Below are 24366 nucleotides of genomic sequence, written 5' to 3' on the forward strand. Positions count from 1 at the left end.
CAACCTGGGGGGCGGGGGTACGCACCTGTCACCTGATTGGCCGCGGCGTCCAGTGGGCGGGGCCAGGACCGCAAAATGCTGGAGTAACTCAGCAGGTCAGGCAGCATCTCGGGAGAGAAGGGGGGGAATGGGTGACGTTTCGGGTCGAGACCCTTCTTCAGACTGAGGGGGGCGGGGTACGCACCTGTCACCTGATTGGCCGCGGCGTCCAGTGGGCGGGGCGGGGCGGGGCGGGGCGGGGCGGGGCGGGGCGGGCGCGCGTCATTGTGCGCGGGGCAGGGAGTGTCACAGAAGGCGGTGACTGGGGAGACGGGTGGCGGGCAGACGGCAGACAAGCAGCGGCGACCATGGGCAGCTTGGTCGGCGCGATTGACCAGGGCACCAGCTCCACCAGGTTCTTGGTGAGTGCATTCCACCTCCTCACTCGCTGCTGCTTCCCCTCCCCTCGCCCCGCCCCGCTGCCCGCTGCCCGCTGTCAGACGGGGCCAGATGCAACGCCTGCACCCTGCCTGCCCTGCCCTGCCCCACCACAGGCACCGCTCACACCAGCATTGCCCGGGGAACTTTGTTTATCATCTTGTTGCATATGGCGGGGTTGTAACTCCTACCATCATTATTGGGCTGAAACATCAGGGGCTGTGCATTCATGTTTGCTCCATGGGATTGGGAGTGCAGGCTTCTGGTGATCCAGTCTGTGATCATTTATGTTACCACACTAGGTTATCATAATGGAGGGTGATGTTATCAAATACGTTACCATAGTAAGTTATCATAATGTTGTCACATTAACTTAATATGATAACATTATATATCACGTTATCATGTCATTATATATACCAAGTTATATGTGGATATTAAGTTATATATGAAGATATCAGGAGTTACAGATGCTGCAATCTTGAGCAAAACACAAAGTACCAGACTAACTGCAGCATCTGCAGGCAGCATCTGCAGAGGGAATGGATAGGCTACGTTTCGGGTCGGGACCCTACTTCAGACTGATAGGTCGGTCCCGTCCCGAAACGTAGCAGTTCCATTCCCTCCACGTATTCTGCCTGACCCGCTGAGTTAGTCCGAAACTTGTATTTTGCTCAAGTTATTATATACGATGGAAGTGCATTCACTGGAGCGCATTGTAACCGGCATTCGCAGCAGATCTGAGACATTCAATGGACGTTTAAAGACTTTCAAAGCTTCCTTTTTGTTGTTATTCGTAAGATGTGATGGTACTTTGCAGAATTGCAGCTCGTAACGAATGCTATAAATGATACGAATTGTTTCACTGACATGATGGTGACGTTCTGTTCCCGATTCGCCTGATCACGGTGCATGTGTTTTACAAAATGTTCGGTACAAATTGCTGCTGACACGTCCGTCTTGTCGGTAATTCCACAGGTTAGCTGGCAAATGGAATATTATGTCCTGTATGGGGTGCAGCAAACAATAAACAATAGTCCATTATATCTTGGGTGAGGGGCATGCGAAACAAAGAACTGAGGGTGCTGGTTTATATGAAAGATTGACACACAGTGGTCTGGAGTAACTCAGCGGGTCAGCCAGCATCTTTGGGGAAAAAGGATAGGTGACGTTTCGGGTCGGGACCCGAAGAAGTGTCTTTATCTGACACCTTCGTCTCTTTTCCAAGGGTACTCGGATAATTTAGAGAAGGGCAAGGATTATTTCCTTCCAATTATAGTAGGTTGAGATATGGGTATTTTCAAAATTATACAGTGTTGGCAATGGAATTGGGAACTATTGCTATTGGGAAAACTTGAGAATTGTGGAAAACTGGTTTAAATGGAGTGGTGAACCTGTCACTCTAAATCAGAATAGCTATTGAAGGAAGATTCTTCAATCATGAAGCAAATAAGGTTCATATGTCCCAGGAACAGAATTAGGCCATTGGGCTCATCAAGTCTACTCTGCCATTCAGTCATCTTTCCCTTTTAACCCCATTCTCCTGCCTTCTCCCTGATGTAGATATGATCCATGTTGTAATGTCTATAAAAGGGCTGAAAGCACAATCATTTGTCTTTCAAAAAGAGCTGAAGTATGGAATGGAATCCATCCATTCCATCCCTTTGTCTTTCAAAAACAGCTGAGGTTCTGCATTGAAAGAGCCAGAGAATCCCCCTTCCCCTGTCCCCATCCATCGATATCCTTCCCTCTGGCTTCACATTTCACTCTTCTCCTTATTTGACACCTTTGCCACTTTTTCATCTCTCTGCCCATCTGCTAATCAAGTTCCCCTCACCTGTATCCACCTGTCACTTGACAGGTTTTGTCCCACTCCCACCTCTTTTCCAGCTTTCTTCCCCCACTAAAATTATTCTGAAGAAGAGTTCGGACCTGAAACGTCATTTGTCCTTTCCCTCCAAAGATGCTGCCTTGACCCGCTGAGTTACTCCATCATCGTGTGTTTTTAAAATTCTGTAACCCAGCATCTGCAGGACCTTGTGTCTCCAAAGTGACTAACAAGATTGGTGCTTGGGAAACGTGGCACAGATTTGCTACATCTATTTGCAGACTACACTAGGAGTTGAATTAGAAAATTGGTAGACCAGGACTGTGTGCATGTAAGATCCACTGGAATTGTGTTATCAATACTAAGCTGAATTCAAGCTCTGCACGGTATATACAAAAATGATTGTACTCAAGTCAAAACCTCAATTCCCTCAGAGGGATTTTGATGTTTTGAGTATTGTTCCAATTACCATATCGTCAGTATGACTGGTAAAGCTGCTCATGTAGTTGTGGGTAAAGTTTGTTGAGTTCGCAATCAATTTTTAGACTTTATTATCATGTTTTGAAAGCTTTATAGAAGTGTAGCATCGCGTATGAAGATTGCCAAAATTATGGGAAATTGGGGTTGCTTTATCTCCAGATTTACTGTGGTATGACCCTCTTACAAAATACACAGTCCTGGACTTGCACATGCAATGGATATTGTACAAAATAACTATACAATTGTAATATACCTGCACAGTGGTGCAGCAGTAGTTGCTGCCTTACACGCCGGAGACCCGGGTTCAATCCTGACACTGGTGTTGTCAGTATGGAGTTTGTCCGTTCTCCCCGTCGCTGCATGGGTTTTCTCCAGGATTTCCAGTTTCCTCCCGCACTCTGAAGACGTATAGGTTTGTAGGTTAATTGGCTTAGTTAAATTGTCCCCAGTGTGTTTAATTGCCCCTAGGATAATATTAGTGTGAGGGGATCGCTGGTCGACGCGGACTCATTAGGTCTATCTCTAAACCTAAAAGTATGATATCATTACATTTATGTTGAAGTAACGGTGGACACCAGCTCTGCTTGCTCTATACCCATGTATGTGCAGGCAAATTCTGATTCGATGACAGATTGGGTCTGGGGTTTTAGATTGTACCAGATAAGAATGGGGTGGATGGCCAGAAGAATATTTGGGTACGGGGTCCTTGGAGAGAGAGGATATGTGTTAGAATAGACTTGCACAAATCATAACAGAATAGGTAAAGAATTTGATAAGGTCCTATGTGGGAAACATCCCAAAGGTCTGACTCCATGGGAAATAAACCAAGGTGGGAACGAATCAAAATTGGCTTGGTAATAGGAGGCAGGGAGTAATTGCGGAGGGGTGAGGTTGTGATTTTGGGGAGACCTGTTTTTTAAAAATTGGAAACCAGTGACATACCACATGGCTCAGTGTTTGGGACATTTTACTGATTGTATCTATATATTAAAACTCTCATTTGTTTGTTTGTTTGTTCCTGAACTACAGCCAAAACAGTACACGATAGCGCGACAATGTTAGGCCCACCTTACTCACCGTTGTCCCTTTGGTGCTAATGGAAGAAGTTTCATTGAAATCGGTGTTATATTTTTAAAGTTATTCACATTTTAAAGTTTAAATCTATCTCCTAGGAAGGGAAGGGGAGGAGGGAGGATAAGGAGGGTTGAGGGGATTGAGTGGGGGGAAGGGGGAGGGGAGGGAGGGGGGAGGAGAGGGTGCTGCACCAATTCAGGAGCGGTTTGGGCCCAACGGGTCCACGGTCAGGTATACACTAATCATTTCTGTATGCTTGTCGCCGATATGATTAGTAAAGTTTCAGTGCCATTGTCGACCATGAAAATAGTCTCTGGTAACAAGATAATATTGATCAGTTAGTGAGATGGGCAGTGCAATGGCAGTGGGAATCCCAATCACTGTGAGATGATGCACTTCGCGTGGAATAAAAAAGGTAGGACAAATGCAATGAATGGTAGGACCATTGAGAGTAATGAATTACCGAAGGGTCTTGGTGTATAAGATCAAGGATCTCCGAAAATGGCAGCACAGATAATGTGATTAAAAAGTCAAATGGGGCCTTTGTCTTTGTCAGGACATAGGATATCAGAGCAAAGAAGTCAAGGTATAGCTTTATAAAATATTGTTTGGGGCTCAGTTAGAGTTCTATGTACTGTTCTTATTGCCACACCAGAGGAAGGATGTGATTGTACTGGAAGGGATGTGGAGAAGATTTGGAAGGATGTTGCCTAGGATAGTGCATTTTAGTTATGAGGAGAGGTTGACAGATTGTGTATATGTTCTCCTTAGAGCAAAGGGGCCTGGAGGAGAATAAGGTGGAGGAATACAGAATTGTAAAGGGCAGAGACAGGATTAAAGGAAATAAGCATTTCCTCACAACAGATGACCAAAAGAAGAGAAAGCATAGGTTTAGAGCTAAAGGCTAAGGGATTTGGAAGGGGTCTGAGGGAGACCTTACTTTCACTCAGAGTCTGGAATAACCTGCCTGAATGCATGGTGAAGCAAGGCACTATCGCAAAATTTACTATTAATACATGCACTTAAATTGCCACTGTATCATGTGTGGTAAATGAGATTAGTACTTGATCATCAGTGGTCAAGTTTATTTTGTTACTGATACTCAAGGCTGTATGTTACATTGTTTACCTAATAGAATATCTCACATAGATATCAATGGAAATGGTTGCTTGTCAATTTTAAGTGACTTAAATGCTCTTCCCTGGTGAAACTGGCAATCTGTGTTATAAAAAGACAATCACGGGAGAAGATTGCCGTGATAGGATTTTTAAATGCAACACCTGTAATTCCCAGAAGCTCCGAAAGACTATTGTTTTTCCCAGACAGCTTTTGTTTTTCACTTTTCAATTTCCAAAGCAGCTGTTTTATCTCATGGTGAAATTGGCAGTGCTTGATGCAAGGATTTGACCCGAAAGGTAATCCATTCCTCTCCCCTCTCAGATTCTGCTCGACCTGTAGATTTCTTTCAGTAGATTGTTGCTCCCGTTAAGACAATGCATTGCAGCAGAATTACCTGTACTTCAAATATTGTTGGTCCTTAACAGTACAGAAGTCTGGATGTAGTGTATGAGAAATTATTAAGAGAACTGGGAGCTGTAAGGAAGTACTGTATGTGGCTGCAATCATTTAGTCCTTCTGGGAATGACATGTGAATGTGACAGGGAATAACAGCGGGTCAGGCGGCATCTCTGGAAAACATGAATAGGTGATGTTTCGTGTCGGGACCCTTCTTCAGACTGATGTACATGGGAACTCAGTGCAAAATCCGCCTGGCCTGGATGAAGTACTAAACAAGCCACTGGTGCAACTGAACCCCAAATGCTTTTTATCTGAATACTTTAGGATTGGCACATGTACTTTCTGGCTTGCTTGGTAGCTAAATTCTATTATGAAGGTCATTTTATTCAAATTCTACAGTTCCTGTGTAACTTTCAAAAGGCTTTTGAAAAATGACTGCCAAATAGAATTGTTAGCAGAATTATGAACCATGGGATTACAGCTACAATGTATGCAGCATGAATGCAAAACAAATGCAGACTGAAAGCAACCATACAATACAGAACTGAAGAGAAGTATACAACAATGTCTATCAGGATGTAATTTTGGGGCCTCCAACACATAAATGACATGAACTATTTTTTCCTGAAAAATAGCTCTTTGTTTCCGAAGGGTTGAAGTACCAGTGTAGATAAAAGGCTATTTACAATCCGAGGACTGGCTGTAATGTATTCAGATTTGTTGTCGAGTAAAAAAAGTACATGCAAAAAAATAAGCTATCAGTGTGTGATGGAGGTGGAAGGGAATATAATCTACATAAAAGACAGGCAGTGAAGTGCAAAATGAGCAAGCAGGAAATTATCCACTCTGTTAGGAAGGAAAGCAGAATGTTGAATGTTTTTTAAGTTAGAGTTGTAAATAGTTTTGTTTTCAGTGAGGTGGTGGTTTAAAAAAAGTAAATTGCAGATTGAATTTCATTGCAAGAAGTTTGAAATGGAACACTCAATAAATTTTCTGGAAATGTTATAGGACGTTAAGATTTGAGGGCGTGCAGCGTAGGTTTACTAGGCTAATTCCCGGAATGGCGGGACTGTCATATGTTGAAAGACTGGAGCGACCAGGATTGTACACACTGGAATTTAGAAGGATGAGAGGGGATCTTATCGAAACGTATAAGATTATTAAGGGGTTGGACACGTTAGAGGCAGGAAACATGTTCCCAATGTTGGGGGAGTCCAGAACAAGGGGCCACGGTTTAAGAATAAGGGGTAGGCCATTTAGAACTGAGATGAGGAAAAACCTTTTCAGTCAGAGAGTTGTGAATCTGTGGAATTCTCTGCCTCAGAGGGCAGTGGAGGCCAATTCTCTGAATGCATTCAAGAGAGAGTTAGATTGAGCTCTTAAGGATAGCGGAGCTAGGGTGTATGGGGAGAAGGCAGGAACGGGGTACTGATTGAGAATGATCAGCCATGATCACATTGAATGGCGGTGCTGGCTCGAAGGGCCGAATGGCCTCCTGCACCTATTGTCTATTGATTTGGAATGCCATTTGCAGTTTGGTCACTGCAGAAGTTTATACTTGTTGAGAGACAAGAAAAAATAACAAATGTCGTCTGTCCATCCCCTCCACAGATGCTGCCCGACCTGCTGAGCTCCTCCAACACTTTACACCCTCACAGGTCACAAAGGGTCGCAGTATTGATTCATGGATTGAGAGTGCTGTTCACTCTCCCACAGTTGTATGTTTGAAAGTTAACGTTCATGTTTTAATGCCTGTTGTGTACTTTGAAGGAGTTGACACTATTTAACCACCATTTTCACAGCTCTTCAATCCCAAGACAGCTAAGGTTGTGGCTCAACATCAAGTGGAAATCACACAGCACCTTCCAGACGCAGGGTAAGTAATTCAAATGCCCACTAAGTTCAAGATTCAAGATTCAAGATTCAAGATAGCTTTATTTGTCATCCAATATTGGACGAAATTCAGTCACCCACAGTCCAACAATAAAAGCATTAAATAGGCAATAAAATTACACAACCCCAAAAACACACAAAAAAAGAAACATCCATCAAAGAAACATCCATCACAGTGAGTCTCCTCCAGTCCTCTCCTCACTGTGATGGAAGGCCACAATGTCTTTCCCTTCTCCTGCCGTCTTCTCCCGCGGTCAGGTTGTTGTGGTTGAAGGCCGCACCGGACGGTCCGCAGCGGGCCGAGCCTAAGGCGAGTCCCAGCCGCTCCCGCAGCCTCTGAAGACGGCCGGCTCCGCTGATGATAAGTCCGATCCGGGGCGGACACGCTGCTGCTGTTGCTGCACGTCGGGGCGGTCGTGGCTCCTGACATTGAAGCCCCGCCCAGCAGAGAAATATCCCGCGGCATATCTTAGGCCGCGCCGGACGGTGAAATGTCCGCGACCCAAGCCCCGCGACCCCGGGGCGGGCGAACACGCTGCCGCTGCCGGAGCTCCCGATGTCGGCATCCACGCAGCCGAGCCTAAGGCAAGTCGCAGCCGCTCCCGCAGCTTCCGAGGACGGCCGGCTCCGCTGATGGTAAGTCCGGTCCGCGGGCTCAGCGAACCAGAGCCCTGGGGGCCGCCAGCTCCAGGAGTTGGGCCGATGGTAGGCCGCAGCAGGAACGGAGACACCACCCAGAAAACAAAGGTCGGGTCTCCGTTCGGAAGGGACACCTATTTACAATTTTACAGTTCCCCCCCTCCCCCCCACATACACACATAGTACGCAAACACAAAAACACCACATCACAACTACAATTAAGAAAAAAAAAACAACAAAAACACAAAGACCAATGGACCGCAGGTAAGCCGCAGCTGCTATGGCAGCGCCGCCAAGTTTCCTCATTTTATCTAGTAGTTACATTGTGTATGATTTAAAACACAGAACTGTTGGGGAATATTAATAACCATGACATTCTAAACTAAGATCATTTGTACAAAAGAAGTCTGTAGCCGAATATGGACAAACAAAGATCATGGATAGGGAAGTCCTGCCGAATTCTTGACTGGTATTATCTAATTTTTCCGTTTTCCCATTGTTGTGTTTGGTATTTTTATTTTCTTGCTCAGTGGAACATGGGGCACCCCAAAAAAATTATAGTGCGTTATCAATGTGTTCAATATGGCAATGTTATGTTTTGATTGCATTCTGTTGTGACCTAACTTAATGTCATAATACTTGATGTATTTGAAAACGTGAGTTTTGTAGTTCTTGCTAATTGTATCATTTGCCAAGTGTGGCTGATTATAAAGTGTGCTTTTGAACGCTCGTCTTTTTCAAGGCCTGTTCCAAATGCAGCAGAGAACAAGATATCGGTCAACTTTCTTCAATTTCCATACGTAGGATTATTGGTTATTTTTTTCTAAAACAGACACTCAACACTGCACTGTTCTGTTTGGCTATTGCAAAACTTTCCTTAGCTCTCTTCTGGTTTTTTTTAGTTATACATTGATTGGTAGTCTGCTTTCTCCTGTAGTTGCATGGTCTCATCATTTACTCTGGATTTCTGACTGTATCCGACATGTTTTCTGACTACTTCCCCTTCAGAGGTTTATTCTGTGAGCAACTTAATTTTTTTTTAATATAAGGCACCACATTTGTATCTTTGCAGGTGTGTTTTGGCACTAAAAGATCTTGCATTCCATAATAGTATTTGTGGAAACAGTTGTGGAGCAAACTGCCAAGGTCTGAAGAAGGGTCTCGACCCGAAACGTCACCTATTTCTTTTCTCCAGAGATGCTGTCTGACCTGCTGAGTTACTCCAGCATTTTGTGCCAAGTACTCTATTGGTCTAGGTGTCCTTTCAGTGTCTGCTTAATGTATTCATGGTCTTCTGCATGCTGTGAAGAAGTATGCACAGTGTGTCGCATAGTATGTCTACATCACTTAGTATACTATAGATTCCTGGGATACAGGAATCTGGATCTTCCTGCTATATGTGGCAGATATAATCATTGTGTTTGAGAGATTTATACAGATACGAATAATAATAATACATTTTATTTGTCATATGTAGGTTGGCACAGGGTCAACGGTACAATGAAATGTATTTGACAAGACAACGGGTCACCTCAGCAGTAATATTCCAAGGATAAATAAGATAAAAAATGACATTAGTAAGGTAAAAAGACAATATTAAAAATAATCAACATATATGATTTGAAATGTGTTTATGAGTTCAGAAGCCTGATGGCCTGATGGTAGAAACTGTTCTTAAGTCTGGTGGTACACGCAGCCATACTCCTGTATCGTCTGCCTGACGGTAACAAGGAGAACAGCCTGTGTGCTGGGTGGCTGTGGTCCTTGATGATGCTGCGTGCCTTCCGCAGGCACCGCCGGTAGAAAATGTCCTGAATGGCCGGGAGACAGTTGCCAGTGGGGGATTACTTGAAAGTTTAATGGTGGCAGAGTGGAAGGAAACATTTTAGGAAATACAGACATCCATCAATGAGTGGGGGATTACTTGAAAGTTTAATGGTGGCAGAGTGGAAGGAAACATTTTCTCAGGAGGAGGAGAAACATTGATGGGTGAACCAGGATAGAAGATAAGGGTGGAAGGAAACATTTTAGGGAATACAGACAAGGTGGTAGGGTAAACAGGGTGACTACAAAGAGATGAATAACTGTAAAGAGGAGTGTGAGGGCGAGATAAGGAAAAGAAGATAAGGCTGAAAGAATCCTATAAAAATAGGCTGCCCGATGTACTAAGTGGGCAGTCAGATGGTTGACATCCTGATTGTTCCAGCCGTTGTTTGCAAATAAAGGCTTTCAACTTCTTGAAGAGTTCTCCGTGTCATCTGCTTCATTTTGAACACCGGTAACCACGACATCAGCAGGCTCTCGATGGTGCATCTGTAGAAGTTTGTGAGGATGCTGGCGTTCATGCCAAACTTCCTCAGTCTTCTCAGGAAAAAGAGCCGCTGGTGGGCCTTCTTTGTTATTGTGTCTGTGTGCAGTGTCCAGGAAAGGTCCTCAGTGATGTGCACATCAAGGAACTTAAAGCTGCTGACCCTTTCAACCTCAGCATCACCGATGTGGATGGGGAGGTGTCCACTCCCCCGCTGTCTCCTGTAGTCCACCATCATCTCTTTAGTTTTGCTGACATTGAGAGAGAGGTTATTTTCCTGGCACCAGCTGTTTAGTGCCTTTACCTCCTCTCTGTAGGCCGTCTCATTGTTGTCTGTGATGAGGCCCAAGATGGTCGTGTCTTCAGCAAACTTTAGGATGCTGTTTGAGCTGTGCTTAGCAGTACAGTCGTGCGTGAACAGGGAGTACAGGAGAGGACTGAGAACACAGCCCTGTGGTGTGCCTGTGTTGAGGATCATTGAGGAAGAGGTGTGGCTGCCAATTCTCACCACCTGGGGCCAGCTCGTCAGGAAATTGAATATCCATCCGCAGATGGAGATCTCCAGTCCAAGATCATGGAGCTTCGGGACGAGTTTTGAGGGAATAATAGTGTTGAATGCCGAGCTGTAGTCAATAAAGAGCATTCTCACATATGTATTTCCTTTGTCCAGGTGGGTGAGCGCAGTATGTATTGCCATGGCGATGGCATTGTCCGTGGCCCTGTTAGGTCTATATGCAAACTGAGGAGGGTCCAAGGTGTCAGGGAGAGAGGAGCAGATGTGAGTTTTGACTAATCGCTCGAAGCACTTCATGATGATGATGATGATGTCAGTGCGACAGGACGGTAGTCATTTAAACAGGAGGTTACTGGTTTCTTTGGAAACACGCTCTGAGGGCCCGCCCTGGAATACCATCCTGCTCTGGAGCTTTGCGGTCGTTGACCTTTTTGAAGGACTGCCTCACATCTGCCGTTTGTAAGGACAGTGTGGTAGTCCCCCAGCACACCTGTGGACTCATGGTGGGCGCTGTGTTGTCTGCATGGAACCGGGCGTAAAAGGTGTTAAGCTGGTCCGAGAGCAATGCGGTCGGCTGAACAGTGCTCCTGTTTTTCCCTTTGTAGTCTGTGACGCTGTGTAATCCACTCCACATGCGTCTGGAGTCCGAGTTGTAGTAGTTAGATTCCACTTTGTTTCTGTAGTCTCTCTTGGCTTTCCGTTGGACGTCCGGAGGTCATATTTGGCTACCTTGTTGACGTTGAAGTCGCCTGAGTTGAAGGCAGTAGTCCGTGCTTTAAGTTTAGCGCGGATTTCCCGTCCGACCCAGGGTTTCTGAACCACATCATCGATGCACTTACTTATGTAGCCTAAGACAGAGTCTGTGTATTCGTTGATATTGCCTTCTGCTGTGTCTTCAAACATCTGCCAGTCAGTTGTGTCAAAGCAGTCCTGTAAGTTCTCATCAACCTCATTGTTCCATTTATATATGACCCTGGAAACCGGTTTTTCCTGTTTTAGTTTCTGCCTGTATGCAGGCAGCAGTAGAATGGAACAGTGATCTGCCTTACCAAAAGCAGGGCGAGGGAGGGCTTATAACAGTCTCTGAATGGGGTGTAACAATGGTCCAGGGTCTGCTCTCCCCTAGTGGGAAAAGTGATGTGTTGGAAGTATTTTGGGAGAACCTTCTTCATATTGGCTCTGTTGAAGTCTCCCAGAACAATGAACGCAGCCTCAGGATGGGAGTTCTCCAGCTCATTTACAATCCCATACAGTTCGTCCAGGGCTAGAGATTTATCAGCCTGTGGGGGGATGTAAGCAGCAGTAAGGAGGACTGAACTGAACTCTCTGGGGAGGTAGAAAGGTCTAGCTTTAATGGTCAACAGCTCCAGAACCGGGGAGCAGTGTATAGTTAAAACGCAGACATCCATGGCCCACGAAGAGTTAACCATAAAGTACACTCCCCCTCCTCTTGACTTGCCTGAGTCCTTCGTTCTGTCTTGTCGGTAGACGGAAAAACTCTCCGAAGTGACGGCAGTCGGGTACGCTGGTCTCCAGCCACGTCTCCGTGAACGCCAGAACACAGCAGTTCTTAATGTCCCGATGGTGTTCGATCCGTGCGCGCAACTCGTCTAATTTATTGTCCAGGGATTGCACATTAGCTAACAGAACGTGGAAGGATATGGACCTGTTGCAGGCAAATGAGATGCATATCGATGGGCAAAATGGTCTGAATTGCTCGCTTTTGCCCATCCTTGGGTTCTTCACAGGGCTCCCCAGTGGTTCCATCGGCTGGAAAGGAAATTTTCCTTTCAAGGAGGATGATTCCTCCTTTTCAAGGAGGATGATTTAGGACTAAAAGGCAGAGATATAGAATGTACGTTCCACGTATGGGAAGGAGCTTCATAAGCTGGGTAATTGGCTGATGCCAGTAGAAATCTGCTCCAGTGCATTCAGAAAGTATTCAGACACCTTCACTTTTTCCACATTTTGCTACGTTACAGCCTTATTTTAAAATGGATTAAATTCTTTTTTTTTATCATCAATCTACACACAATACCCCACAATAAAAAAGTAAAAACAGGTGTTTGGAAATTTTTGCAAAGTAATTAAAAAGAAATAACTGAAATATCATATTTACATAAATATTCAAACCCTTTGCTATGACACTCAAAATTGAGCTTATGTTCATCCTGTTTCCATTGATTATCCTTGAGATATTTCTACAACTTGATTGGAGTCCACTAGTGGTAAATTAAATTGATTGGACATAATCTGGAAAGGCACACACCTGTCTATATAAGGTCCCACAGTTGACAGTGCATTTCAGAGCAGAAACCAAGCCATGAAGACAAAGGACTTGTCCGTAGACCTCCGAGACAGGATTGTGTCCAGACACAGATCTGGGGAAGGGTATAAAACAATTTCTGCAGCATTGCAGGTCCCGAAGAGCACAGTGGCCTCCATCATTCTTAAATGGAAGAACTTTGGAACCACCAGGACTCTTCATCGAGCTGGCCACCCGGCTAAACTGAGCAATCTGGAGGAGAAGGCCCTTGGTCAGGGAGGTGACCAAGAACCCGATGGTCACTGACAGAGCTCCAGAGTTCCTCTGTGAAGATGGTAGAACCTTCCAGAAGGACAACTAAATCTGCAGCACTCCACCAATCAAGCCTTTATGGTTGAGTGGCCAGACGGAAGCCACTCCTCAGTAAAAGGCACATGACAGCCCACTTGGAGTTTGCCAAAAGGCACCTAAAGGACTCTCAGACCATGAGAAACAAGATTCTCTGATCTGATGAAACCAAGATTAAACTATTTGGCCTGAATGCCAAACGGCACCGCTCATCATGATATACCATACCTACGGTGAAGCATGGTGGTGGCAGCAACGGAGCAAAGTACTGAGAGATCCTTGATGAAAACCTGCTCCAGAGCGTTCTGAACCTCAGACTGGGGCAGAGGTTCACCTTCCAACAGGACAACGACCCTAAGCACACAGCCAAGACAACGCAGGAGTGGCTTCGTGACAAGTCTGTGAATGTCCTTGAGTGGCCCAGCCAGAGCCCGGACTTGAACCCGATCGAACATCTCTGGAGGGATGTGAGAATAGCTGTGCATCGACGCTCCCCATCCAACCTGACAGAGCTTGAGAGGATCTGCAGGGAAGAATGGGAGAAATTACCCAAATACAGATGCCAAGCTTGTAGCGTCATACCCAAGAAGACTTGAGGCTGTAATCACTGCCAAAGGTGCCTCAACAAAGTACTGAGTAAAGGGTCTGAATACTTATGTAAATGTGATATTTCAGTTATTTCTTTTTAATTACTTTGCAAAAATTTATAAACACCTGTTTTTGCTTTATTATTATGGGGTATTGTGTGTAGATTGATAATTTAAAAAATGAATTTAATCCATTTTAAAATAAGGCCGTAACATAGCAAAATGTGGAAAAAGTGAAGGGGTCTGAATACTTTCTGAATGCACTGTATAAAGATAACTGTGCATCAAGGCGGCATTGTTATACTCCCTTACAAAATTAAATTAGTAATCCCTGTGATCTGTTGGAATAGATTGCTCAATGTTGTGACATCTGCAAGTATGCTAGTCCAGAGAACTTGCATGCCAATGACTGAGATTCTGCTGCAGCACTTGTGACCATGCTGTCTGTTGTCCATACTGCAGTGATAGTTCCAATGTCAGTCCTTAATCATTGCATTGTCACTGGGTCCACTGTTGTGTGAATATTCATGATCCAATGTTTCTAGCAGGACATTTGGCAGCTGCGTGCAGAGCTGTATATCCAGTTTTCAACATGCATCTTGGCAGACTTCCAAGTATATTTTGCAAAGAACTGAGCTTTTCATTGTGCGCAGTCTGATGCTGCCTTGCTTAACATCTGAGTCGTCTGCAGCACAACTCATGTTGCAACTTTGTTCTTGATGAGCTGATATCTGTGTTTTCTTGTCTTCGGACTTGGCTGTAAATCATAGGGGAATTAGGAAGGATTCCAATCCTTGTGAAGTTTATAAATCATCTCGCTCTTTCCTCCTCGCTGTCATCATCTGACTTTATTATTCTACTTGCATAGTTGAGTTTAGTTTAAATTTTAGTTTTTTGTTTTAGAGGTACAGCGCTGAAACAGACCCTTTGGCCCACCCTATCCGCACCGACTAGAGATCCCTGCACGTCTACCCTACACACACTAGGGACAATTATATAGCGCGGAAACAGGCCCTCTCGGCCCACCAGTTCCACGCCAACCAGCGATTCCCGCACATTCACACTACCCTATACCCACTAGGGATAATTTTTACATTTTCCAAACCAATTAACCTACAAACCTGTACGTCTTTGGCTTGTGGGAGGAAACCGAAGATCTTGGAGAAAACCCACGCGATCACGGGAAGAACATATAAACTCTGCACAGGCAGCACCCATAATCTTGATTGAACCCGCGTTTCTGGCGCTGAAACACTGTAAGGCAGCAACTATACTGCTGTGCCGCCCTAAGTTGAGTTCCATTTGATTTCTTGGGTGTACTGAGGTACAGTGAAAAGCTTTTGCGTGCTAACCAACCAGCAGAAAGACAATACATGAATTATTAAATATCACAAAACCTGAGATATGCTGTGTTGAATTTTGTGCTGTAAGTTGGTCAGGGGAAACTAATTCCACCGGGTGGCACCGTCAGCGATTGCAGCCTCGCCAACAGTCTGTCTTTTTTGTTATTTTTAGCGTGTTGTTTAAAAGTATGTGTTAATGTTCTCTGGTTTGTTTTATGTGGGGGAGGGGGAAACTTTTTTCAATCTCTTACCTTGCTGGAGGAGCTATTGTTTTCCGGATCGTATCTCCGGTCGCTCTGCGGCGTAATATCATGGAGCTGACGGCCTTGCTCGAGAATGACTTTGAGCCCCGCCGCGCGGGGCCGTGTACTTACCATCGGAGCCTGCGATCCCTTGCCTAGGATCGACTCTCCAACCGCGGCCTGCAGATTCCAACATCGAGGAGCTCGCAGTCTCGAGTAGAGATTGATAGACAATAGACAATAGGTGCAGGAGTAGGCCATTCGACCCTTCGAGCCAGCACCGCCATTCAATGTGATCATGGCTGATCATTTTCAATCAGTACCCCGTTCCTGCCCTCTCCCCATACCCCCTGACTCCGCTATCCTTAAGAGCTCTATCTAGCTCTCTCTTGAATGCATTCAGAGAATTGGCCTCCACTGCCTTCTGAGGCAGAGAATTCCACAGATTCACAACTCTCTGACTGAAAAAGTTTTTCCTCATCTCCGTTCTAAATGGCCTACCCCTTATTCTTAAACTGTTGCCCCTTGTTCTGGACTCCCCCCAACATTGGGAACATATTTCCTGCCTCTAACGTGTCCAACCCCTTAATAATCTTATACTTTTCGATAAGATCCCCTCTCATCCTTCTAAATTCCAGTGTATACAAACCTAGTCGCTCCAGTCTTTCAACATATGACAGTCCCGCCATTCCGGGAATTAACCTAGTGAACCCACGCTACACGCCTTCAATAGCAAGAATATCCTTCCTCAAATTTGGAGACCAAAACTGCACACAGTACTCCAGGTGTGGTCTCACTAGGGCCCTGTACAACTGCAGAAGGACCTCTTTGCCCCTATACTCAACTCCTCTTGTTATGAAGGCCAACATTCCATTGGCTTTCTTCACTGCCTGCTGTACCTGCATGCTTCCTTTCAGTGACTGATGTACTAGGACACCCAGATCTCGTTGTACGTCCCCTTTTCCTAACTTGACACCATTCAGATAATACTCTGCCTTCCTATTCTTACCACCAAAGTGGATAACCTCACACTTATCCACATTAAACTGCATCTGCCATGCATCCGCCCACTTACACAACCTGTCCAAGTCACCCTGCAACCTCATAGCATCTTCCTCACAGTTCAAACTACCACCCACCTCTGTATCATCTGCAAATTTGCTAATAGTACTTTTAATCCCTTCATCCAAGTCAATGATTCTCTTGATGTCGGGAAGCTCAAGTCGCAGAAGGTTCGACCAGCCCTGACCCCGGGAACTGAGATTCCCCCCTCGATGCGGAAGCTTGATCGCTCCAATGCGAAGGGCTACACCGCCGGTTGCGGGAGCCAAGATCGCCCCGAACGGAAGGTTCAAGTGCCCCGACCGCGGGAGAACAAAGAAGGGAAGAAGATTGAACTTTTTTTTGCTTTTCATCACATTGTGGAATGTGGAATGTGGGGAGTCACTATGGTGGATGTTCATGTTACAAAATTATTTGGGTGTCTTGTTGCTCTTTATTGGTATGACTGTATGGCAAATCAAATTCCTCGTATGTTGCAAAACATACTTGGCTAATAAAGTACTATTATGATTATGATCATAGCATTCCAACAGATAACCATCCATGCCTCCATCAATCATTACTTTTTATTTTGTACTATCGAACCAACTTTGAACTCAATTTGCCACTCTCTTGGTTCCTAAGAGTTTCTTTTTTTGACTGACTGGTTACATGGGATCTTATTCAAAGCCTCGCCAAAATTCAGTCAAATTAGTCGATTAAACTTTCCAATGAAATCTTTGTTAACTGTCCTCAAATAATATTTTCTTTCTTGGTGAAGGTTTACACAATACCTCAGAACTTATTCCAATGATGTTCCCAGCAATGCCGTTAAAATAACTTGCCCATTATTACTAGGTTTTTGGTTTCATTGCTTTTTAAATCGTGGTATAAAATGAGCACTCTGCCTATCATTTGAGACCATTGATCTGTGGTACTCGAAAAAAGAAATGTTATTGAATGAACTTTGATCAATTTGTGTGATGTTAGCATCCTGTTTAAATAGCTAGCAAATGTTAATGCTAGGCTTAGAAGTAAGTGTGAAATGAAGTGCGAATCTTGTACGAGTCTTGAAGAACAGAGACATTTTGCTAGATCAGTGATGGGAAATGGTGAATCCAGTGGTGTTAATATATGGTGTTACGACGTGAGATTTGGAGACGCAGTTGCTGATCCATGACAACTCAAAGGGGAAAATGAACACTTGGCATTGACTTCCACACCTATTTACTCCTGTTATCTGACTGTGTGCCTTGTGAGACCATATCTGCCCTGCTCTACTTTGCAGCTCCTCCACCGCAGTCTCCATTCTGTAAACCTTTCAACGTATCCTCAACTGTAATATATCATCCTTCAAAGGTTCCCACATCAAATTTGCTTGTGTAATAACACAATTCACCTCCCTTAAGTGCCAGTTTGCTTCAACAGTGTAAGCTACAGTTTAAATGATGATGCTTATGTGGTCTCCTCTCCACTGGAAAAGTCAAACACCGATTGGATGACTGCTTTCAATTCAGTCTGCATTGACCTTGACCGTCCAGTGGCTTGTTGAATTAATTCTTCACCCCATTCCTCGTCTGACATGTCTGCTTTTGGCTTCCTGCAATGTGCCAATGAGGCCAGACACCAGCTTAAGGAGTTGGCTGTGTATGTGTGGGGGGGTGGGGTGGGGGAAACCTTTCTTTTTAAGTCTCTTCCTCGGGGCGCGGCTCGGCCGCGGGGCCTTCCATCGCCCGCGGGGCCTTCCATCGCCCGGTGCGGCTCGGCCGCTTGACTTAACAGTGCCCGGCGCGGCTCGGCCGCGGGGCCTTCCATCGCCCGGCGCGGCACGGCCGCGGGACTTTACATCGCTGGTGCGGCTCGGCCGCGGGACTTTACATCGCTGGTGCGGCTCGGCCGCGGGACTTTACATCGCTGCTGCGGCTCGGCCGCGGGGCCTTCCATCGCCCGGCGCGGCTCGGCCGCGGGACCTAACATCGCCCCGCGCGGCTCGGCCGCGGGACTTTACATCGCTGGTGCGGCTCGGCCGCGGGACTTTACATCGCTGGTGCGGCTCGGCCGCGGGGCCTTCCATCGCGCGGCTTGGCCGCGGGACTTGGCTGCGCACGGTACGGCCGCGGGGCCTTCCATCGCCCGGCTCGGCCGCGGGATGTTTCAGCGCCCGGTGCGGCTCGGCCGCGGGGACTTCCATCCCCTTGCGGGGACTGTGCGGGTTGGTCGGGGACGAGCTGTCTGTCCGTGGGCGTGGGGAAGAGAGCGGAAGTTTTGTTGCCTCCATCACAGTGAGGGGGTGTTTGGAGTCACTGTGATGGATGTTTGTGTTGGGGTCATGTGTCTTGTGTTCTTTTTTTTGTGTGACTGCTGGAAATGTATTTCGTTCGGTACCTCGGTACGAATGACAAATAAAGCTCTGTATTCTGTATTCTCAGATGCGTGGCAGATGCAGTATAATGTAGAGAAATGTGAGGTTATCCACTTTGGTGGCAAAAACAAGGAGGTAGATTATTCTCTCATTGGTGTCAGGTTAGGTAAGGGGGAATTGCAGTGAGACCTTCTCTGAAGAAGGGTCTCGACCCAAAAAGTCACCCATTCCTTCTCTCCTGAGATGCTGCCTGACCTGCTGAGTTACTCCAGCATTTTGTGAATAAATACCTTCAATTTGTACCAGCTTCTGCAGTTATTTTCTTACACTCAGTATAGGAGTAAAGAGGTTCTTCTGCAGTGGTATAGGGCCCGGGTGTGTACTGTTTTGGTCTCCTAATTTGAGGAAGGACATCCTTGTAATTGAGGCAGTGCAGCGTAGGTTCACGAGATTGATCCCTGGGATGGTGGGACTGTCATATGAGGAAAGATTGAAAAGACTAGGCATGTATTCACTGAAGTTTAGGATGAAAGGGGATCTTATAGAGACATATAAAATTCTAAAAGGACTGGAAAAGCTAGATAGAGGAAAAATGTTCCCAATGTTGGGGGAGTCCAGAACCAGGGGCCACACTTAGAATAAAGGGGAGCCCATTTAAAACTGAGGTGAGAAGGAACCTTTTCACCCAGAGAGTTGGGAATTTGTGGAATTCTCTGCCACAGAGACCAAATCACTAGATGAATTTAAGAGAGAGTTAGATAGAGCTCTGGGGGCTAGTGGAATCAAGGGATATGGGGAGAAGTTGGGCACAGGTTACTGATTGTGAATGATTAGCCATAATCATAATGAATGGCGGTGTGGCTCGAAGGGCTGAATGGCCTCCTCCTAGAAACATAGAAAATAGGTGCAGGAGGAGGCCATTCGGCCCTTCGAGTCACACCGCCATTCATTATGATCATGGCTGATCATTCACAATCAGTAACCTGTGCCCAACTTCTTGTGATCATGGCTGATCATCCACAATCAATAACCCATGCCCCGCCTTCTCCCCATAATCCCTTTATTCCACTCCTGCACCTATTTTCTATGTTTCTTTGTTTCTAACCATTATGGGGCAATGAACAACCAACTGAAGCTTAAAGCAAAAGGTTTTTGTGAAAACCTGGAATGACTTGAGCCTCGCTCGGTACCTCCCTTTGCACCTGGATCCTTGTCCTGCTCATCGGCAGACCTCAATCAACGTGGATTTGTAATACTCCTCCTCATTGACCATCAACACAGGTGTACCTCAAGGCTGTTGCTCAGCCCCCTAGCTCTACTCTCTGGTGACTGTATGGCTAAGCACAACACCATTGCCATTTACAAATTTGCCGACAACTTGCCTGGTCTTCTATCTCAGCTTGCTCTTTTGACATAGTTCTTTGATTCCGTTGCTATAATAAGCTTCATTGGTGACAGTTTTGAATAGAGAATTAAAATAATCTTACCACCATTAAGCAGCTTTCCCTCGTTTAAAGCACAAATTTAAATTCCAGATTGCGGACCCTTTACTTTAAGGTCATGATTTTTGCCATGAAAGGTCATGAAAGCCTCTAATAAGTACCGATCACACTGACGATCATATTTTGTGTTCAATGTTAAAATTAACAGACTGCAAATCCCCATTGTTCAAGGGCCTATGAAAGAATTTTTAAGCAAGTTAAAATTGTGCCACAATTAGAGACTCAAACAAATCAAAAAATTAAACCAGAATTGAAGTGCCGAGTACTTCATTTCTGCCACTTGAGCCATAAAAAGATCATATGAAGAAATATATTGAGACCAAGTAACTAGAAATGACCACAGGCAGCTTGTCCATCTCAAACAGTAGCCGTTATCCTTCCACAAGTGCTACCTCCAAGCGGCTCCTTTACCTTGAGTTCTCTTATCAAATCTGGTTCATTGGACAACACTAAATCCAGAATTGCCTTTTCTCTGGTGGGCTCCAGTACAAGCTGCTCTAAGAATCCATCTCGGAAGCACTCTACAAACTCTCTTTCTTAGGGTCCAGAACCAACATGATTTTCCCAGTCTACCCGCATTATTGAAATCCCTTATCACCTTTATTACATGCCAGTTTTAACTACTGCTGCAACTTACATCCTACATCCAAGCTACTATTTGGGGGTCTGTAGATAACTCCAATTAGTGTCTTCTTACCTTTACAATTCCTCAACTCTATCCACGGTGACTCTACCTCGTCAGTCCCTATGTCACCCCTCGCAAGGGACTGAATTTCGTCCCTCACCAACAGAGCTACCCCACCTCCTCTGCCCACCTGCCTGTCCTTTCTATAGGACGTATAACCATGAATATTAAGTTCCCAGGACCGATCCTCCTGCAGCCACGTCTCTGTAATCCCCACAACGTCATATCTACCAATCTCTAACTGAGCCTCATGCTCATCTACTTTACTTCTTATACTTCGTGCATTCATATACAACACTTTTAATTCCTAACTCATCTCACCTTTCACATCGATTCCTATTACACTTGGCCATACTCTCCTATCCCTTTGTCAGCTTTCTTTCCCGTTAATTCTGGGCTCATTTACTATCCCTTTACTCTCTTTGGAAGGGCAAACTGAAAGGGTAATCATACCTTCAGACTGTGTAGTTTAAATCCACCCGTGTAGCAGTGGCAAACCTGCCTGCCAGAATGCCAGGTTACAACAAAAGGGATCCTAAAGTGTTTGTTTCTTGCGTAAGTTTAAAATGTTTTATGAAAAGCAACAAACTGCAGACGCTTGAAATGTGAAATAAAAACAAAATGGCAAAAATGTTTGTAAAGGCCAACCAGCATTTGGTAGTCTGAGAAACAGTTAACGTTTCAAGTCAATGATATTTTACGATTACAAACACAGAAAATTGAAGCATCTTTCACAACCTCTGAGGTCCACATTCCAAAGATTTACAACACTTTGCACATAAAAATCATGTTGTCTCACTCTTGCTCTCGTTCTCTCCCTACCTGAATCTTTTCCATCTTGATAAGGCTTCATGGCTTGTCGTTCAATCATTAGTTGGCTTCGAAGTTGATCTGAAATTTTATAATTGAACAGATAAAACAACATGGAATAGCTGACACAAACTTGATCACTGTACTTTGGACTTGAATTGTCCCCGCCATATATTGGCTTTTTCCATGCTGACTCTCACTTCTCTGCATGTGCTTGTGCTCTTTGGTTTTTATGTGAAAGAAAAATTGCCCACCTTCAAGGAACTTATTCTTTGAGGTTAATCATCTATTTTACCTTACTTCCTGTTGTTTGTTACATGAGAGGCTGTTCTGCAGCAGACTACCATTTTTATTTTGCTTACAATTAAAAGATTACTTTCTTAATGTTGGAAGGCATCAGAGATGTCCTCTTAGTGTTTTACTTATTTACAATGGATTATATATTTAAATGCTTCAATGATACATGTCACATGTACCTAGGTACAGTGAAATGCTTTGTTTTGCATACAACCCGGTAAAATCATAGCAGACCTCACCTAGACAGTACACAAGTGTTGCCACCTTTCTGGTGCCGACAAAGTTACAAAACGTCATCGAACAGTCCTATCTTCTGCGTGGCAGCAGGCGGCCCCCCAGCTGGGGCCCACCTACACTCTCGGCGGCCCACCTACACTCTCGGCGACCCCCCAGCTGGGGCCCACCTACACTCTCGGCGGCCCACCTACACTCTCGGCGGCCCACCTACACTCTCGGCGGTCCCCCAGCTGGGGCCTACCTACACTCTCGGCGGCCCACCTACACTCTCGGCGGTCCACCTATGCTGTCAGCGAGAGCGTTGTATTCTACAAATACAATTGTGTTGTTGCTCGAAGTGGTGATGTGCATCTTTCACTAGAGAACTAGAATATCCATCCCTTAAGACAAGAGGCAAATCTTAATAATAATAATAATGCATTACATTTATATAGCGCTTTTCTAGAAACCCAAAGACGTTTTACATATTAGATCTAACATAAAGATAAATAAATAAACGAACAGAAAGGGATGAATAAGGTGGAGCAGCGGTCAATGATTGAAGGCAGTGTTGAACAAGTGAGACTTCAGTGATGTTTTAAATGTGGTGAGTGAGGAGGAGTCTGACGGTTTGGGGTAGTGAGTTCCAGAGGGTGGGAGCAGCGATGGAGAAAGCCCTGCCCCCCAGGATCTGAGTTTGGTCCGGATGGGGGGGACACAGGAGGTTAGCAGCAGCAGAGCGGAGGGTGCGGGTGGGAGTGTGTCTGTGGAGGAGGTCAGTCAGGTAGGATGGGGCCAGGTTATGAAGGGCTTTGTAGGTCATGAGGAGGATTTTATACTGGATTCTCTGGGGGATAGTTTTGTTAAGGAACTTAGAGCTATTACGGTAATTGTACTGTGTGGGAAAATCAATCGTTAGACAAAGGACACAAGTCGCCAGGGACTAGTGTTAGGAATGTTGTTACTTGACCATCTTTGTGGTTAATCTGGGGCAAAAGTCATATCTGAAGAAAAGATATAGAGGTTTTAGCATTTTGGATAAGAAATAGTATGGAAATACCCTTTGATTTGTTGAGGAGCTGAAACGCACCCATTCCCTCTCTCCTAGATGCTGCCTGGCCTGCTGAGTTAATCCAGCATTTTGTGATACCTTGATTTGTTGAAGTGGGTACATACTTGGCATGTAACATTTGAAGTAGTTACATGAAGGGTAACATACTTAAAGGGTCGACCCCATTGATATGGATAACGGGCAGCATTGACAAGGCTTCTAAGCAGAAAACCCAACGTGTTATTGTGCAATTATCATTCTTTGCTCGCTTGTGTCCAAAACGTTTAGCCTCTCAATCTGTACCCCTAATCAATAAGTTCAAGGAGTATCTGTGACCCTTTTCTATTTGTGCTATGCTATCCTTATCTCCGTAAGCAAATTATTTACAAATCTGTCAAGCTCAAGCTTTAACCTAAAATGATTTATCAGCAAAAAGCTTTTTTTTCAACTTTTACTGTTCTTTGTATTTAGAAATGTTTTCCAGAGCTTGCCAGCAAGGTCTAACTTGACAATCTGCAAGTCCAAGATTGCCCAATGTGTCTGTGTACCTGTCCTAATACTATTTATATCCCAAAAACCCCGCTCGTATTAAGGAGATGGCAGACCAATTGAACAACTACTTTGGTTCTGTCTTCACTAAGGAAGACATAAACAATCTGCCGGAAATAGCAGGGGACCGGGGGTCTAACGAGATGGAGGAACTGAGGGTAATCCAGGTTAGTCGGGAAGTGGTGTTAGGTAAATTAAATGGATTAAAGGCCGATAAACCCCCAGGGCCAGATAGGCTGCATCCCAGAGTGCTTAAGAAAGTAGCCTCAGAAATAGTGGATGCATTAGTGATAATTTTTCAAAACTCTTTAGATTCTGGAGTAGTTCCTGAGGATTGGAGGGTAGCTAATGTAACCCCACTTTTTAAAAAGGGAGGGAGAGAGAAAACAGGGAATT

General features: G+C 45.0%; 1 protein-coding gene across 2 annotated transcripts in view; it reads left to right on the forward strand.

Annotated features, from left to right (window-relative positions):
* The first annotated feature begins 294 nt into the window (after nucleotides 1-294).
* LOC144598651 (glycerol kinase) overlaps nucleotides 295-24366 on the forward strand; it is a 94321-nt gene continuing 70249 nt past the window's right edge. The window contains exons 1-2 of one of the 2 annotated variants that reach the window (XM_078408859.1): nucleotides 295-401; nucleotides 7120-7193. In XM_078408859.1, coding sequence (XP_078264985.1) covers nucleotides 348-401; nucleotides 7120-7193 — 128 coding nt within the window. In that variant the 5' untranslated portion in view covers nucleotides 295-347. Of the gene's footprint in view, nucleotides 402-7119; nucleotides 7194-9344; nucleotides 9432-24366 lie in introns of those variants that run through there. The other variant, XM_078408861.1, reaches the window with a different exon arrangement.

The sequence above is a fragment of the Rhinoraja longicauda genome, chromosome 12 (assembly GCF_053455715.1).
Source record: "Rhinoraja longicauda isolate Sanriku21f chromosome 12, sRhiLon1.1, whole genome shotgun sequence".
NCBI lineage: Eukaryota > Metazoa > Chordata > Chondrichthyes > Rajiformes > Arhynchobatidae > Rhinoraja > Rhinoraja longicauda.